General features: G+C 36.3%; 4 protein-coding genes across 9 annotated transcripts; 3 read left to right on the forward strand and 1 right to left on the reverse strand.

The window, feature by feature from the left end:
* The first annotated feature begins 215 nt into the window (after nt 1-215).
* Nucleotides 216-3814, forward strand: ca4c (carbonic anhydrase IV c). 2 transcript variants are annotated; one of them, XM_027005760.3, is made up of 8 exons: nt 216-306; nt 1440-1487; nt 1592-1756; nt 2039-2184; nt 2269-2361; nt 2554-2620; nt 2811-2974; nt 3487-3814. In XM_027005760.3, the coding sequence occupies exons 1-8, from the start codon at nt 252-254 to the stop codon at nt 3676-3678; spliced, it is 930 nt and encodes a 309-aa protein (XP_026861561.1). In that variant the 5' UTR covers nt 216-251; the 3' UTR covers nt 3679-3814. The 2 variants fall into 2 exon arrangements, with proteins under 2 accessions (XP_026861561.1, XP_081575481.1); XM_081719355.1 differs by having other exon boundaries at nt 2293-2361.
* A 144-nt stretch (nt 3815-3958) lies between these two features.
* asl (argininosuccinate lyase) lies at nt 3959-9584 on the reverse strand. Of its 2 annotated transcripts, XM_081719351.1 has the most exons (16): nt 9382-9582; nt 9052-9246; nt 8415-8498; nt 8090-8146; nt 7887-7984; nt 7702-7779; nt 7514-7591; nt 7369-7421; nt 7062-7124; nt 6745-6859; nt 6293-6377; nt 6000-6059; nt 5829-5912; nt 4974-5054; nt 4776-4882; nt 3959-4619 (listed from the first exon to the last, which is right to left on the reverse strand). In XM_081719351.1, exons 1-16 carry the CDS (start codon nt 9394-9396, stop codon nt 4475-4477), a joined length of 1398 nt encoding a protein of 465 aa, XP_081575477.1. In that variant the 5' UTR covers nt 9397-9582; the 3' UTR covers nt 3959-4474. The 2 variants fall into 2 exon arrangements, with proteins under 2 accessions (XP_081575477.1, XP_081575478.1); XM_081719352.1 differs by lacking the exon at nt 8415-8498 and having other exon boundaries at nt 9382-9584.
* A 132-nt stretch (nt 9585-9716) lies between these two features.
* On the forward strand, nt 9717-13503 carry crcp (calcitonin gene-related peptide-receptor component protein). 3 transcript variants are annotated; one of them, XM_027004414.3, is made up of 7 exons: nt 9746-9865; nt 10488-10512; nt 11852-11888; nt 12006-12104; nt 12306-12400; nt 12810-12867; nt 13040-13503. In XM_027004414.3, exons 3-7 carry the CDS (start codon nt 11871-11873, stop codon nt 13184-13186), a joined length of 417 nt encoding a protein of 138 aa, XP_026860215.1. In that variant the 5' UTR covers nt 9746-9865; nt 10488-10512; nt 11852-11870; the 3' UTR covers nt 13187-13503. The 3 variants fall into 3 exon arrangements, with proteins under 3 accessions (XP_026860206.1, XP_026860215.1, XP_026860198.1); XM_027004405.3 differs by lacking the exon at nt 10488-10512 and having other exon boundaries at nt 9717-9865; XM_027004397.3 differs by lacking the exons at nt 9746-9865; nt 10488-10512 and adding an exon at nt 10580-11209.
* Nucleotides 13504-13628: 125 nt separating this feature from the next.
* On the forward strand, nt 13629-18289 carry tpst1l (tyrosylprotein sulfotransferase 1, like). Of its 2 annotated transcripts, XM_027004386.3 has the most exons (4): nt 13655-14021; nt 15121-16318; nt 16618-16816; nt 18054-18289. In XM_027004386.3, exons 2-4 carry the CDS (start codon nt 15480-15482, stop codon nt 18096-18098), a joined length of 1083 nt encoding a protein of 360 aa, XP_026860187.2. In that variant the 5' UTR covers nt 13655-14021; nt 15121-15479; the 3' UTR covers nt 18099-18289. The 2 variants fall into 2 exon arrangements, with proteins under 2 accessions (XP_081575479.1, XP_026860187.2); XM_081719353.1 differs by lacking the exon at nt 18054-18289 and having other exon boundaries at nt 13629-14021; nt 16572-16766.
* The last annotated feature ends 93 nt before the right edge of the window (nt 18290-18382 follow it).

Raw genomic sequence — 18382 nt, forward strand, 5'->3', positions numbered from 1 at the left:
GCTGCCCCTCACTATTTCCTTTTAACACTTAGAAGTGCAGCATTTTGGTTCAAACCTGCCTGAAATACTATAACATTCAAGGTGTCCTACGGCATATTATGCAAGAGCAGATGTTTGTAAAATAACTGTAAAATCTCTCTCTCTTTTACTCTCATTCTACCCCCCACCCCCTTCTCTCCACCCTATTCTAGTGTCCTTATAGTTACACTTCTGCCCTCCATGGCAGAGAAACCTTTGTAGGTGCTGCAGTCATGAGGTCCACACTCTTCCTCCACACTCTTCTGCACGGTTTATATCTTTGCTCTGGTAAGACTGTTAGAAATGATTAAACAACTCTTTTCTAATAACTTACAACTTGTCACCTATTTTGGATAGGTGAATCATGGGTTGTGTGAATAGTATAATAGTGCAAAATAAATGCTTGTGAAATGCTTTCTGAATGCCACTTTCGCGTTCTTTTGTTTGCAAAAACAAAACCGTCGTATGTATTTAGAAGGTTAATTAATATAAATTAAACATTAAAATATTAAGAATTAAAAATATAATGTGGTTGGATATTGCAGTTACAGATTTGCATTACATTTTTGCAAATAGAAATACTGCCAAATTACTAACAAATTCAACTCTTTGCAGTTCTAGATTTATACTGTTACATATTCTTGAAAAATCTGAGTGGGTATAGATTTTTTTATTTTAGTACGAAAATATCCTCCATAAATGACTCCACTCTGAGACATAAGACATGAAGACCTTTGGGTTTTTGTGAATACCCTCAGTAACCTGTTTTCACCTGATAGCCATTATTTACTCTAGTCATTTTCTTTCACTCTAGTTCTAATTATATTACAATTCAGCTGTTCTATTGTGCCAGATAATTGTTTTTGAACTGTATGTTCTGTTTTGTACTATGCACTTGTACATAAGGTATTATTACCTCACCTCCCAATCTAAAAAAAGGCTGCATTCATAGTTATATATATATATATATATATATATATATATATATATATATATATATATATATATATATATATATATATATATATAAACTATGAATGCAGCCTTTTTATATATATATATATATATATATATATATATTTATATATATATATATATATATATATATATATTTATATATTTATATATATATATATATATATTTATATATATATATATATATATATATATATATATATATATATATATTTTATATATATATATACATATATATATATATACCTTCATTTAGAAGTGAGTTTCAGCTGTTTGTAGTCTCATTGACGATCAGGATGTAGCTTGTGTATCTTAACACAGTGTAAAGTTCAATAAATGACCACTTCTGTTTTTAAGAGAGAGAGAGGGAGAGAGAGGAAGAGAGAACTCATTCAGGTGCATCCTTTTTTGCAATGTTTCCCAAGTCATCATGTTCTTTGTTCCAGCTCAGTGGTGCTACCAGAGTCAGTACTCATGTGATTATAAATGCAGAGGTAAGCTTCTTAGTAATACATTACATCCTATTTTGTCCATGGAAACAGCTGAAATGTGTATGGTCTTCATTGGAACATGCTTTATTATTTTGATGGTGTTTCAGAGCCTAGTCAGTGGTACAGGGAGTTTCCAGTGTGTGGCGGGCAAAGCCAATCACCCATTAACATTGTCACTCGCAAGGCACAGCTTAATCTGAGTCTAACCCCAGTCATCTTTGAAGGCTACTCAGATGTCCTCAATGTCACTGTTCAAAACATTGGATATGCGGGTGAGTGTGCAATATATTTAATTTGTTCAAATTTCCTCAGTTCAATTCAGTTCTGTTCTTATCTCCATATTTACCCATATTGTTGCAAACTGTCTTATCAGATTTTTTGGTTTGAGCTATATGATCCACATAAAGCAATATATAGACAGTTTTCATTTAGTTGTGCCTAGCATCAGGAGAAATTCAGTATAAATATGGAAAAACAAATGTTAGGCTTGCATTCACATTACTGTGTAATTCACATTACTACTGTCCACTGCACTTTTTGTAACATGCTGCCAGCGGTCTTTACTCTCCCTTCCTCTGTGCGGATCCGTGGTGGAGGTTTGCCTGACACCTACAAGGCTGTTCAGTTTCATCTGCACTGGGGATTGGATGCTAAGCCAGGCTCAGAACATACTGTGGATGGAGAGCAGTACCCCATGGAGGTGGGCTTTCAAATTACAGTCACATATTTTAGAGGACATGCATTTATTGATTTATTAATATTTTTGCTGTTTCTCTTCTCAAAGCTCCATATTCTTCACATAAAACAGAATTACAACAGCCTAAATGAAGCTATGAATGACTCAACAGGTGTAGCTGTTCTTGCCTTTCTATTTGAGGTAACAAGTTTTGGACACCTGACTGTGATGAAGCTTTATACCTTGGACATATCTTTATGTAATCTACCAAAATATAGACAAAGACTCTTGCTGTAGAGATTTACTTCACTTTGCATATACATATAGCATTTTTTTAAACTGATGACACTTTACTAGAGATACAAGTTTTGATGTCCTTGTTCTTCCATTCAGATTTCTCCAGAGGAAAACAAGCAATTCACTAAAGTGATCAAGGTGTTGGAAAAGGTTCAGTGTTTTGGTGAGCTCCTGTAGATCCTGCCAAATATGTTCATTTTAAATAATTACTTTTCAAATTTCTTAAGTACACACACACACACACACACACACACACACACACACGACTATTGAGAAGTAAATGTTCCAACTATGTCTCACAAGTAAGAATTACACTGCTGCACATCATTTTATGTGATCATTTTATCCAAAAGGGAACATCAGTGTAATTCCAGAATTCCGGCTGACTGACATCTTGACCTCAGTGGAGAAACTGTCCAGTTACTACCGTTACTTAGGCTCACTAACCACACCAGGCTGCTTTGAGAACATCATATGGACCATCTTCCATCAGTCTCTCCCTATAGGCTACCAACAGGTAGAGGAGATGTTTTTTTGCACTTTGTATTTTAAGTCTAAGATTCCAGAGTATTTACTTAAATCCCCTTTACATGGAGTTGTTTAAGTGTTGTGATTTCATCATACATTAAACAAAAGTTTTTGCTTTGTGATTTCTAATCCTCAAACATTTCTCCCCACATAATTCCAGTCTGAGAGAAGAAACTAAATTGCTGTGCTCAAAACCTACCTCATTTGCCACCACATAATTCTGAGTCCGTAGGCATTTTTATGTTTATGATCGCATATGGTGCTACTGTGACCTCATAATCGCATGTATCAGCTGACTTTCCCTCTAATATGGACTTATCCAGTATAAAAAAAAATATTATTTGATAATAAGCTGACATTTAGGCCTCACTCCACAACACTTCATACTGTTTTCTATCTGAGAAACGTTACATCTTATGAAAAACCTTTTGTGAATAATCTTAGTATTTCTAAGTTTGTCATGTGGATTTCACTTCCTGTTGTCTCTTTTTTGTTCTATAGATGGTGCAATTAACCCAACAGATGTTGTTCTCTACTGGGAAACCCATGACTGACACTTTCCGTCCAGTGCAGAATCTTAATGGGCGTATTGTGTACAAATCAATGGCAGGTACATATGTGTTTTTAAGTCTAGTCACTCTGCTGCTGTGTCTCCTCTTTGTATTTGGGCTGATAAAATGCACAGCCACATAGTGTATTAAATTTACAAATTGGTCATTTTCCAAACAAAGGCAATGTATGTAGCTACAGTCCACCTTAGATGATACAGTACTATATTTGAAAGCACCTCAGCACACTGTAAAAGTAAATATTTCATTAAAGAATTCCCTATAGCCTTTTATAAACAATATAATACTGTAGTCCCAAGTGTCTACAGTATTGCAACTTTGCTTAATTTTTTACATTAAACCAAAATGTTCTCCTAATACAAATGACCATAATTATATTTTAAAAGAACAGATTTTAGTCAAAGCACAATTTTTAAATTCCAGTATTTGAATTTATTTTATTTGAAATTATCTTGGTGTAAAGTTTAATATGGAGCAGATTACATTAGGATTGCTGCTTTTCAGTGTGTCTGGGTAAACAGGTAAAAATTGTTAACTGGTTTGTGTTTAGAATTTTGACATGAGATAACTGTCATGTATAATGTCTATCAAGTTGTATCTATTCTAAGCATTTTGCTATAATGTATAGAGCTGCAATTATCAGCCTTTGCAATGCTGACATCACAGATGGCTATAAGATGCTGAAAAATGCAAATTAGTTCATTTTTTTTCATTGTGTGCTGTAAGCCGTAATCATAGCATTCACAATCTAACAAGCACACAAAAGTTTGGTAAATTATTCTTAAATTTCTATTGTAATGCAACGCATAATATCACAATATATGTAAATATGCATAATCACATCCCACCATCTCTACTGTTCATATCTTGCAGCCCTATGTACTCCGCAGTACCACTGTAATGTATATGAAAAAGACAAGTTATCCTCTATGTTCCTTCAGCCAGGCTCTCATGTGTTCTATCTGTGATGCAACACTGCTCCTTGCAGTGCCACCTTGTGCGCTGTACTGCTCCACACTGCTTGTGTAGTCCCACACTGAGGACACGTCACTATCAAACAGGGGACTGGACAAAAATAGCCAGAAGACACATACAAACATTATGACATTTACCTGCAAAAATTAGCTGCACTTCATTAAAAAAACAAAAACAAAACAAAACACCAATCTGTGAGTGTGTGTGTGAGAGAGAGAGAGTGTGTGTGTGTATGCGCATGCTGACCTGAAAGTATGGAGGTCCTCAACAGTAAGTTGGCTCAGTGGGATGCCTTTAGACTCAGCATGATATACAGCTTTTCCTGAGCAACTATGAGCTTCCCTAAAGGGCATCTGCAGCAAATGCATAACCAAATAAGACTAAATAGTTCACTATTACAGTCTCACAATAGTGCGACTAAATGTGAAAAGGTGGTTTACTCACTCCTTTTCTAACTAGGTAATAGGCCAGATCAGTGGCCAGCATGTCTGGGCTGAGAGCTGCCTTCATGTTTTTTTGATTTACCTGCATTGGATCACAGATTTTTATAAACATGTACAAATTCTAGTCTGCAAAACAGTACATGCACTGTAATTGCTTACATAGGAAACTAATTTCTTGAGAGAGTCTATTGCAAATCTTGTGCAAGTGTGTGCAGATAACAAATTTGCACTCCAATCATTCTAATTAAAAATGCATATTTGCAACTGAACTGAAAATAACCATTTTACATTTTAAGAACAGTATGGTACTGAAAACTGTCTACATGTAGAAAAGAATTTGTGCAGGTACAAATGGTGAAGATTTTTAAATGTATGACCAAAACAAATTTGTTTATTGTCTGTCACATATGCTTTCTGTTTGTTTTGGGGTTTTTTGTTGTTGTTTTTTTCCTCTAGGCCTCATTTCTTGTTTCTTTCTTGTACAATGATTTACCATGAACAATATATTACTGTATATGGTTTACACCTATGGAATACATGTTACTGTTAATGGTTTATATTACAAAAATATTTAGTATACTTAGTATTTTGCCAAGTACGTTCTTTAAACTTTATCAAAAATCAAGCACTTTCTACACATAATTAATTATTTGCTTCTGATACTTTCATAACAAAAATGTGTTACTTTCAAAAGCAGATAAAAAGCGCAATGTTTTGGGGTTTAAGTGTTTTGATAATGTACATTCTAATAATTTTCTTTACACTCCTGATTAAAATTGGACAAATTCATTAAAAGTAGTGCATAGATGATTAAACTGTCACCTGTCAAATTCACTGGTTTGCATTAGAATCTTACCTTGAGTGTAGACATAACACCTGTAGCTACTTGCAGTACAGCATGTAATGTATCATAGGTATCAAACATAGCTTCTTTATCCTCCTACAAAACAGATACACAAACTATCAGAGGAGGCACTGAACTCTACCACATATTTACAAGTTCCCTTAATTATGTCAGTGTACCTACCTGTAAATCTTTGTTGTATGTGCTGGGTAAGCCCTTCAGTGTCATCAAAAAACCTGCACACTGAACCAAAGAATTATGTTGTTAAATTTAATTAGCAAGTTCAAGTTCAGTTTTATTTATTGTTCAAGAATAATACTAAAATGTATAACTTTGAAAATGCATGTTGAAAGGCACAAGCAACTCAGTATTTAGCTAATTCTGGGATAGGTTCAACTGTCAATTGTCCCTATGAAATAAAAACAGTCCTGCAAAGACTGGCCGTTTATGATTTTCAACCTTGTGTTGTGTCTTACTCTGCCAAACACTCGTCCAGCTTTGCTGCGGATGAGCTCCAGGCTATCTGCATTCTTCTTCTGTGGCATCAGGCTGCTCCCGGTGCTGCCCGCAAAACACACAAGGAGAGGTCTAGTTGCCCAGCACATGATCTAAACAAGTACCAACACACAGCCAAGACAACAGCATTCTGAAGCCTAAAGGTTAACACAATACATTACAAGCTATGTTTTTGCTGTAATCAGGTGTTAATCATGTGAGATACAAAACATGCACAACAGAGAACATTATTAAAGTTCATTATATGCCATTAAAATGTATAAATGTGTATTTATGGGCATTATATTATATAGTATAAAATGTGGACATGCATTATATGCAATAATGATCGCTACTAAAAACAGTTGTTGGAAGTATTCATTAGTGTACTAGTGCATCAGAATAGATTGTTTTGAAGTACAGATGAATTTACCTGTATGCATCAGACAGAGAGACAAAAGAAAACTCCTTGGTGCTGTACAGGATCAAATCTTCTGCCATCTTACTAAGGTGCATGAGACACATTGAACCCCAAAACAGGAACTCAGCTACTCCAAAACACACAAACACACACACACACACACACACACACACACACACACACACACACACACACACACACACACACACACACACACACACACACACACACACACCCCTTCTGAATTAAACATTCAAAAATTAAACAAAAAATAATTTTGTACTGAACGCTGTTTTGAAATGTTAGATCGAACTAGATGACAAACATACCAACAAAATCTCTCTGCCCGGTAGCATCCATACTGTTGATGCTGATCTCATTAAAGTCTAGCTCTGTAGAGAGATTGAAACAATGCAGATAAATAGTATATTTACAAATACAATTTTCTACTATTATGCAGAATGTATACATAATACTAAAAAATAATATATATTTAAATAAGGAGCAGAATTTGAAACAAGAAACAAGCACAGGAAACAAAAAAACATCTCAATCACACTCAACATAACACAGAAATGGATGTAGAGAGACTGAACATGTGCAAATAGGGCAAACCTAGCACATTAAGAAACTAACCTTTCCGAAGAAGTTCCCGATCAATGCTGAAAGGATTCCCAGCAATAGCTCCACTGTAAAATAACACCAAAAATGCAAATGATTCTGATGAAATAAATATCTATAAATTATCCTCTATATACACGCAATCAAAATTAGCAGTAACCTTCCCAGAGGCAGAACACTGACACGCCTCCTAATTTCCTCCACATGCTCCACATCTCTGCTCAGAGCCACAGCATGACTGCAATAAATAGTAGCAATACAAACAATAAGCCAATAACCTCAGGCAGATTCTACATTAGTGTTTTGCTGGTGAGACCATTTTTTTCCCTAAAGTTTTTTAAGGCATACCTGAGAATCCAGTGGCTCCACCTGATTGGCTGTGCTCTCTGCATGTGAGTGTATCCAGGAAAAAGGATGTCAATCTCTCTAAGAGGCAAAGAGAGGCAGACAGTGAGAAATGGTGGCAGACCAACCATGTGTTATACAACTTCTGTGGATTTTATTCTGGGTCTGTATAATATGCTTATTCTTACATTGCTGCCCTTTCCACCATAGTGTTTATAAGGTCTATGGTATTTCCCTTCAGAGTGGCAATAGCATCCTGTAACCAGAGCCTCATATCTGTGACAACCTATGAATGAGGTGCATAAAAGTGTACTATAAAAACATGCACAAACTAGTTTACAGTAAAAATGAATAGAAACTGAATCTTAGATCTGATTGAATGGAGACCCACCTGATCATTCCTGCTCCTGCCTGTATGAAGCTTACCAGCGGCTTCTCCAATTAGTTCCTAGCAAAGAAATTATGGAGTCAACTTTGCCTATAATTTGTTCCTGTGTCATAAAAGTACATCTTTTGGCTCAGGTCTGCATTTCAAAATGCTTCACTATTAACTTCCTGCCTTCTTCATTATCATTTACAAATGCCTACAACCTCTGGTCACCTTTAACAAGGAAGCATACAACCTTGTTAAGTTATGTATTTGCCTGTTATTATGGTTTAATCTAAAAATGCTGTGGTGAAAGCATTGACAATATATACAGTACAAAGACCCTCACCTTTAGTCTACGCTCATTGGCTGTGTGAATGTCTTCATCTCCTGGCTTGATCTGGAATTTACCACTGGACCATTCTCCATGAATCTAATTTAACACAGTGGATTAATACCTTTCAAAAGACTATTACACAATAGTCTTACAAATATCAAGCCTGGCTACCTCAAAATAACAAAGATAAGTAAAAGAAAGCCTCAGTTTTTATGGGTCACAATGACAACACTACAGTCTAATGGCGCTTGTTAAAGGGAGTCATATTTTGCCAGAATGTGGAGCACAATGGATGTCTGTTAACAGTTGCATCCTATGACACAGCGACAACCTTTGATGTGTGTGTGTGTGTGTATATATATATATATATATATATATATATATATATATATATATATATATATATATATATATATATATATGAAAATGTCAGGACACACTTTTGGTCTGTGGTATTGAGAAAGGTCAAATAGACTACAGCACAGACAAATCGTTTCAGGTATCAGTTAAAATGAAAATCATAGAATATATGATTATTCCCACCCCACCCCACCCCACACACACACACACTTCTAGTATTCTCTTTGGACCAGAAATGTTTTAAGTCTTTGGTTTAATAGTAGAAATCATCAAATTATAGTTGGCTAACCTTGTCTAGGCCGACGTGAATCTGATTCATTTCGTGCTGAGTGACCAGATTTGCTTTCTGCAGTGCCCTGACATAGGCTTTGCTTCCCCTGATGTCGGCATCCCACATTCGTTGGTCGTATGCAATCGACGCGTTGAACGACTCCATTATAGGGTCTGTATTCCCAACGAATCTGCCGCCCCACAATTTGTTTTGCTGTGCAGAATAAATTGAAGTAACAAAGATTGAAATCCAAGATATATAAGATAGGTAGCTAGCATAGTTAACTAACTAGGTAATGTAAGATTAAGAACAGGACAAACAGTCCAACAAAACTAAACTAGTCCTTACCTCAGATCCTGCCATCGTCACGCAGCTATTTTCACGCAATACAATATCTAAAATAAAATAAAACAAAATATCTGGCGAAATACAAATACAACTAACCGTTAGCTAGTTGAGAATAACTGTTAACTTGTACCTTAGCTAGTGACTCGATATTTCTTTCGTCTACAGCACGCACTGACTCTAGTACCAAAGGTAAAAAGTAAGTGTCAAGTTGGTCTGATGCAAGACACGTAGCTAACCTAACTAGCCAGCTAGTTCCGACAAGGAAACGCTGGCTGTTTACTTATGTTTCAATTTAAAAATACATAGATTTAATTCCAATTAAATATTTTAATGAAACTGAACATAAATGAATATTTAACTATTTAATTGTGTTTGTCAATCGTTTACTAGTATGCTATTTGCTGCAGGAACTTATACCTTTGAGGGAATGTTTCTGTCCGATTCTATACAGGCGTGGCACCGTGAAGAAGAGAAGCATGGAAGTGTAAGAAATTGTTTGTTGTATCATCCACACATATATACATGCATACATACACAACAAACGGGAATTTGAAATGTTTATCTTGTAGGTCTTTTTGTATGGCTTCTTGAGTATATTAGAGAGCTGACAATATTTAAAAATAATAATAAGCATACTAAGTGACTGCGGTAGAACCATGTCTATACACTCACCGGCCACTTTATTAGGTAAACCTTCGTAGTAGACGGTTGGAACCCTTTTTTCCTCCAAAACTGCCTTAATTCTTCGTGGCATAGATTCGGTAAGGTGCTGGAAACATTCCTCGGAGGTTTAGGTCCATATTGACATGATAGCATATCGCAGTGGCTACAGATTTGTCGACTGTACATCGATGATACGAATGCCATTCCACCACATCCCAAAAGATCTCTATTGGATTGCGATCTGGTGACTGTGGAGGCCATTTGAGTAACAATACTCGGGTAGGTTGTAGCATTTAAACGATGCTCAGTCGGTATTAAAGGGCCCAAATGTGCCAAGAAAATATCCCACAACAAGCGACCAGAACCATTGATACAAGTCAGGACAGATCCATGTTTTTATGTTGTTTATGCCAAATTCTGACCCTAACATCCAAATTTTGCAGAAGAAATCGAGACTCCTCAGACCAGGTAATTGTTTTTCCAGTCTTCTATTGTCCAATTTTGGTGAGCCTGTGCAATTTGTAACCTGAAAAGAGTGGCACCACTGTCATCTTCTGCTGCTGTAGCCCATCTGCATCAAGGTTTGACGTGTTGTGCGTTCAGATATGTTCTTCTGCATATCTGAGTTGTAACAAATTTTTTAGTTACTGTTGCATAACTATCACCTTGAACCAGTCTGGCCATTCTCTTCTGACCTCTGGCATCAACAGATATTTTTGCCCAGAGAACTGGTGCTCACTGGACATTTTCTATTTTTGGAGAAAACCCTAGAGATTGTTGTACGTGAAAGTCCCATTAGATCTATGCTTTCTACCAGCCCCCCTAGTACGAACAACTATGCCATGTTAACTCGACTTTCTTCGCCTATGTGCCTAAATGCATGGCCAGTGAGTGTAAAATCTATGGGTAGAACTACCTTGTTTCATTACTGCTTCCTTTTATGCTACCACAGTCTACTGAAGTAAATGAGTAAACAGCCTCCCAAAAACTAACAGCTAAATGTGTGTGTGTTTTTTTTCTTTCTTATATACAAGTGGATTGAATTTGCAAGCGAATATTCGAAAGAGCAGTCTAAATCAGAAAGTGCTGACCTTGCAATGTGGCATCATTACAATGTCTTGACCGTTAAAGCCTCCAGGAATGGTGGTAAATGTAGTGTCCAACGGTCAGTTACAGAGCAAAACACCCTTTAAAGCTGTTCATTAAAACAGTTAATTTTCATTTGTTTTGATTGTGTGAAATGGGATCAAAGCTATGGTTTACCCCACAATCTGATAGAACAGTCGTACAGAAACAAAACATCTTAACTGTATAAACCATACATTTGGTGTCAAAAATTAAAAGAACCTTTAAGAGAGAAAATCTAAATTAATCTCCCTTTTTAAACTGTGCTTCTTTTGACTAGCAGTACAACTTGCTGTAGCGAAATGCTTTTATGTGTGTGTGTGTGAAGTGCTTTACACAAACATGTAAAAACAATGAAAGAAAAAAAGAAATAAATAATAAAGATTAATACCCATCACCCCAGAAAAGCCTTAGCAAAAACTAGGTTACAAAAGTGTTAAATAATAGTTAGACCTTAGTTAATTGACTCACTTGATAGAGTAACTATATACTCATAAATCAGGGTACAGTAAATATGGTATTTCAGTGAAAGTATGGTAGCTAAGTACTAACTTTTTGAGAAAGTTCTTTGTCAGTTTGAATTGCACTTAAGATATTTTAACCTGTAGGTGATGAAATTGTATAAAATTTTAACCTATCACATTTGCAGGATAACTAATAATCCTTCATGTCTTCATTGCAGGAGGGATGCTAATGCTGCTATGCTCAGCAATTATGAGGTCAGTAATGTTTTCAATAAATAACATGTCTTTACTGTTGTGATTTTTGATAAATGTGACAAATATCATAAATGCTTACTATCCTTATGGTATGTGTGTACATATTCACCATGCTAGGTCTATCAGTTATTGATGGAATTGAAAGAGAAGAGGAAAGAAAGTGTTAAAAACAAGCACAGCACTGGGCAGCAAAACCTTAACACAATAATGTATGAGGTCAGTGACACAGAACTACATGCAGTTACTTCCCATTGTTCATTAGTCTTTATGATAATTGTCTAATACTTGTCTGTACAGTACTTTAACAAATTAAAATAATAAGCATTTTTGTGAGTCGAAAGATATAATGCGCAATGTTGGAAAAAATTGTTTCTCTTTGTCATTTATGTTTTGACTTTACATTGCAATTTTTCTCAGACTTTAAAGTATCTCTCCAAGATGCCATGTATTCATCAAAGCCCTGAGACAGTGAAAGAGTTCCTAAGTGCAATGCTTCCTCATAAACTTACCAAGTGAGTGCAACAGAAGTTCATGTTGTCAACGCTGGCTAATTTCTGATAGTATTATACTGCACACATGTTTTTAATTTAATTTGTTGCTGAAGATCAGAGTTTTTGGACAAACTTGCATATAACATACTTTATCTGTATGTCATACACAGCTCCAGTGGTGTGTGTCCACTTTGTTTCACTAATTACAGTGTATGGTTTGTCTGCCCTCTACTGACAAGCTTTGTAATTTCCACTTTAAGATACAGTGAAGGTTTATGACCTGTTGTGGAATTGCAGTCTTTATCAAAAAGTCAAACCTCTTTTAGTTATTGTATGAATTGTATCAATGCTCTTCAGTCTGTTTAGACAGACTTGCATATTATTCTTTACCTATTGGCACAAGAAAGTAGGTAGCCTTTTTATCCACCAGAGCCGAGAAGCTGCAGTTGCTAAACCACAGGCCACAGACAGCTGTTGAGATCCAGCTGGTGAGACTGATATTTTATGTACTTTTTTTTTTTTTTGTCCTCTTCCTGTCTCTCTCAGTATGTGTCTCTCATTGGACTTTGTATGAGATGGAGCTGATGGGTCTAAAAAGATTCATTAAAGAGTTTTTATTTTATAATAAATATTATTTATAAACTTTTCCTTTCTGTACAGATGGTAGAAGAGAGCGAAGAAAGACTAACTGAGGAGCAGATAGATGAACTTATTCAGAAGGTCACAGACATCCTCCCTGGAGATCCCCAACAAGAAGGCAGTAGCTCTGCAGATGCTGAGATGGATGCAAGCACAGACCAGTGCTAAAAACTATGGGAACCTCTTAGCATACATTTAACCTCCTACATATTTCTTGTTTTTCTTTTTGTTAGCTGCCTAAACCAAGTGAAAAATTAGTTGCATTCTGTTTAGTAGTGCTAACTTATTTATGCATTTACATTTGCAGATGGCTTCACCCTTATTTGTTTAGAAGTTGAACCATGCACTTTTAAAAAGCTTGTTTATGAAAGCTACGATTATTCTGTATTGCACGACTCGGAGGCTTTTAGGGACTTTTTAAGTTTTCTATTGCTCCAAAGCTTTTTTTCATACGTTAGAATTAAAATGGTTCTTACTTAAATTTATTTCCATGTTTCTTTAATGAGTGCTAAATCTACCTTGTATTTTTTTTATTTGATAATACACAAAATGCATCAATTCAGCAGACTATAGACCTGCGGTGGCACGAAAAAAATATTACTTTTAAATGTATATGGGACTGTGTTCAGCGAACAGTTGGGTCTGTGCAGGTCTTTGAAAGTCGTCGACGTCGGATAACCAATAACATTTTAGGTTATTTGGGCAGCCGTGGTAGTTGTTAAGAAGTTCTGGTTTCCTGTAACGCTGGAATTTTTTGTCAGCTAGGTTAGCTTCCTAAAACTGGTCAAATTGCGAGGCTCTATAGTTAGCTAGGTGAAAATAACATCTCATGAAGTCATTCGCGTCAGCTTTTAAGTTTTGATCATCCCTTACGGCAGTCTGCTTTCGTGTCCAAATGAGCACTTAACGGTTTGTTTTTTCTCAAAACGGCGGAAGTCATGGCTATGCGAGTTTAAAGAATAACGTTAAGATGGCTAGCTGACAAGGCTTTAGGACGATTACGGTAAGGCGTGCTTTTAGTTGCTGATTTTGTTCATCATTAATCTAGATAATACAGAATACATTATGTATTGGTATATGGCATAGTGAAACAAAATTCTTGCTGAGCTTCAGTACAATTTTTCTGTCTAGTTGTAAATGATGTTATCTAATACAATCTAAGGCTTCAGAGTCCGTCACACTTACAAACACTATGCTGTGTTTAGCTTCCACCAAAAATCGTCAACTTCAGTTTCGTTCGTCACACGATATCGGTTTTATTAAATTTAATTTGCTACAGTATTCATGTTTTTCTTAATGCCATATTGAAAATTTAGCTAGCTAGCTTCATCTGTGTGTAAATTTCTTGCAAAAGACGAACGCTGACCCAGCTTTACTAAGAGACAGATTCCAGACAGCCATAATTGGCTCTATTGCCATAATTTTCTCTTAGCTACATACCTTAAAAACGCTGTCCACATTAAATATAATCTATTTATAGATTGTTTGATATCGCAAAGTAGCATAATCAGTTGCGACCAAACCCAGGCAAGTAGAATATATTATAGGAGTTATGGAGGTGTTACGGATTATTTGACCTGTTGCCTGGACGGAGACGTGCAGAGCGTCAGTAATGAGATCTTACTTGCTAGCTAATTGAGTGATGTACTGCATTGGTGGATAAATCCCATTTACTATTGTGGTTTAGTTGATATCACATTAACCGGCTGAATAATTTTGTTAGATGGCTAACAATCGAAATTTCCTACTTTTATATTTCTTTCTAGCTCTACAAAATTTGATCTAACAGTATAATTCAATCAGTGGAAGCCAGTATTCAATAAAATGCATCTTTAAGGATGACGAATGAGAACCTACATCAGGCATAATCATTTTGTTCGTTCTGACTGCTGTTTTACCGTTCAAAGCTCATTATCGGATTTTGGCCAAATGTTGAAACTGGCAACTAACATTCTTTTCGCTAACGGCTATAAATCAGTAGTTTTGAACCAAGTCTTTGGGAATAATAAGGACTGGTTTGTCTTTTTTTGTATTGCAATCAATTTAAAATGTTTAGTTAGAATTTTATTTTTCATACTATCTACCTTCTTCCTATTTTATAGAGACAATGGACTGATCAACAGCCAGAGGCTTGAGTCAGCAAGCCTAAATTCAACAATAAGCCTATAAGCAAGGATTTAAAGCTCTTTTTTTTTACCACCTCTGCTTTTGCTTCTCCTATGTCTTACCTCCATTACTGTGAATTCATCTTTCCTTTACCACGTTTCTACTTTGTCTCTGTTTTTTTTTTTGTGTATACTATTTTTATTTCCTTGGTATATGTGGTAGTTCTCTTTTTCTACCTGTCCTCTGTTTTACTACTTTCTTCTGTCTCCAAAACAAAAACGCTTTTCCCCCATCCAAACTAATTTCTTTCTGGATTTTGTTTTACTGAATTACAACCCACCCCAACCTTTTTACCATGAGGAAGCAGACTTACAATGTCTTACTGGCCTGTGTGGTCATCACTGCCATCACAGTATTTTATCTCAGCTTTAGTGCAATGGAATGCCCAAATTCCCATTCTGGGGCCACCATTTGGGAGGTATGGGCTGCCAACCAACACATTAACAAAAACCTTAGTTACCCCCTGCACATTCCTCTGGAATTCAGTAAAAGCACTCCTTTAATTTTTGTTGGTGGAGTACCTCGTAGTGGAACCACTCTGATGCGGGTCATGCTGGATGCCCACCCTGAGGTGCGTTGTGGAGAGGAGACTCGTGTTATCCCCCGTCTCCTAGCTATGCAGGCCACCTGGAAGCGCTCTGCCCGGGAGAGGGTTCGCTTAGATGAAGCTGGAGTCACAGAGGAAGTCCTGGACTCTGCTATCCGTGCTTTCCTGCTAGAGATAATTGTGGGCCATGGTGAGCCTGCTCCACGGCTCTGTAACAAGGACCCTTTTGCTCTGAAGTCTCTTGCGTACCTCTCCAAGTTATTTCCACGTTCCAAATTTATCCTAATGCTTCGTGATGGCAGAGCCACAGTTCATTCCATGATATCACGCAAGGTGACAATCACAGGATTTGATTTGACTAGTTACCGGGACTGTCTGGTGAAGTGGAACCGAGCTGTGGAGGTCATGTACGACCAGTGCCAGGCTGCATCAAAAGGCAGCTGTTTGCCTGTGCACTATGAACAGCTGGTGCTGCATCCAGAGCAAGTGATGAGAGAGCTCCTGCTGTTCCTGGAGCTCCCCTGGGACTCATCTGTGCTGCACCACGAGCAGCTGATTGGAAAATCCGGCGGAGTATCTCTGTCAAAGTGAGTGGGAGATGTCCTAGGGAAATGATACTCTGGCCTTTGGCTGTCAAGCACAAATCCTATTCTTTATTTTGTAATCATATTTTATATATAGCTATATAGCATAGTTATATTTGGACATGATTTTCTATCTGAAAAATGAAAATTGTTCTTTTGGTTAAAACAGATTAAACAAGGCAATGCCTTTGAAACCAACTGATTTTTGCATAGATAGTTCACATGTTTAAGATGGTATGCATTTACTTTTACATAGGTCTGAGACTGTGGGATGCAACTTAATCACTAAACTTCTGATGCAGGGTGGAACGGTCAACTGACCAAGTGATCAACCCAGTAAATATAGAAGCCCTGTCAAAGTGGGTGGGCAAGATCCCTGATGATGTCGTGAATGACATGGCTGACATTGCGCCAATGCTCAGACACCTAGGTTATGACCCTCTGGCCAACCCTCCAGACTATGGCAAGCCAGACCTCTTGCCAATAAACAACACTAAACTGGTAAGAATGAGGAAATGTGCTTTAAAATAAGTGAGAGACCTCATCTTAATTTTTCTAAGAGTATCTTACTAATGAACAGTTCTAGATCTCTTCCTTAAGAAGAGGACTCAGTCTCAAGAGACTTCATCTTGAACATACATAGTTGCCTAAGATACAATTAAAGGAATAACTTGGTGGGTTCATTTGAAAATTCTGATGATTTTTTCAATATTGTCACTTATATTGCAAATCATTTAAAAATTGTATGGCTCTTTGACGTAAATGAAGGATGTACTAACCCCTTTTCACAAAATCAAGTTCTTTACCTCTAGGATTTAGGCTATAAGGTAAGTGTGTTTGCTTGAGAAAAAACAAAGATAGTTAGAACAGCAAAACATTCCAGGTGTACAAAAAGACATGGCAAATGCAAATATTATTGTCCTTACCAATTGCTGTTGGAAAACAGTAAGCCAAACATTTTTATTTATCTTGCAATAATTGTGAGGGCAGAGACATCACAATGCCTGTATGTATGAAATGCTGGGGACCTATGCAAGTAAACGATAGCAATAAGATGCTTACCTCAGAAATGCGTTACTTCAGAAACATAACTATAAAAAAGATAAAGGGCACAGTAAAGGATAGCAAAACGTTGCTTGCATCAGAAAGATAAAGGGCATATTTTGTAATTTCTGCAGTTTTGCCTTTACATGATAATCCGCATTTCCTCTTCAAAAAATGTGTGTATGATTTCAGTCAGCAAGTAAGTTTTAATAAAAACTGTTGATAAATATATTGCTTTGATAAAAATGAGAAGACTCAGGAAACATACTGAACTTACTGTGGGAATAGTCCTAATATTCCACTGAAGTTGCTTGTTTCAGAGTTCACTGTTTTGGGTTTATAGCCTGTTATGCTACAATTAATGTAATGGTGCAAGCAGGGAAAATCAGAATCATACAGGCATACATGTACAAACCTACCAGTGAGGATTTTGCAAATCAAAAGTTCTGGCACCACAAGAAACTTACAGGTGGTCATGGAATAGTAGGTTTTTATGTTTAATTCTGTATAAAATAAATTGGTTATTTACTAGACTTTGGAATATTATTCAGTGTTCATTTATACTGACTGATGCGTGATTAATGTAGAAAAGGCAGCTTATCAGGATTGGTTATCTTTTGACAGGAAACCATTTTATTTTTGACAGGAAACCATTTTATAGAGTCTGACAACTCTTCTTTTCTTCTCTTTTCAGCTTAAGGGAGCTAAAGGAAATGCAGATGATTTTCATTCTAGTTAATTCAGGGTGGAACATTAAAGACTTGTTTCACGTTTCATCAACTGATGAATTGTACCAGAGGAGGGTCCCTTGGACACAGAAACCAGTAGACAGTAATTTTAACTGATGCCTGATAAAAAACACCCCAACTCTTAAAACAATAGGTTGTAAAAGTGTCTTTTTCAAGAAATAAATATTTATTTTATTTTTGAGATTGCTGTTTATTAATTTCTTCATTCATCATGCTAATCTAGTCTATCATTGGCAATAGTCATGAGCAGTCAAAACTACATTTCCATTCATGC

The sequence above is a fragment of the Electrophorus electricus genome, chromosome 8 (genome assembly GCF_041902795.1).
Source record: "Electrophorus electricus isolate QZ-2024a chromosome 8, ASM4190279v1, whole genome shotgun sequence".
Taxonomy (NCBI): domain Eukaryota; kingdom Metazoa; phylum Chordata; class Actinopteri; order Gymnotiformes; family Gymnotidae; genus Electrophorus; species Electrophorus electricus.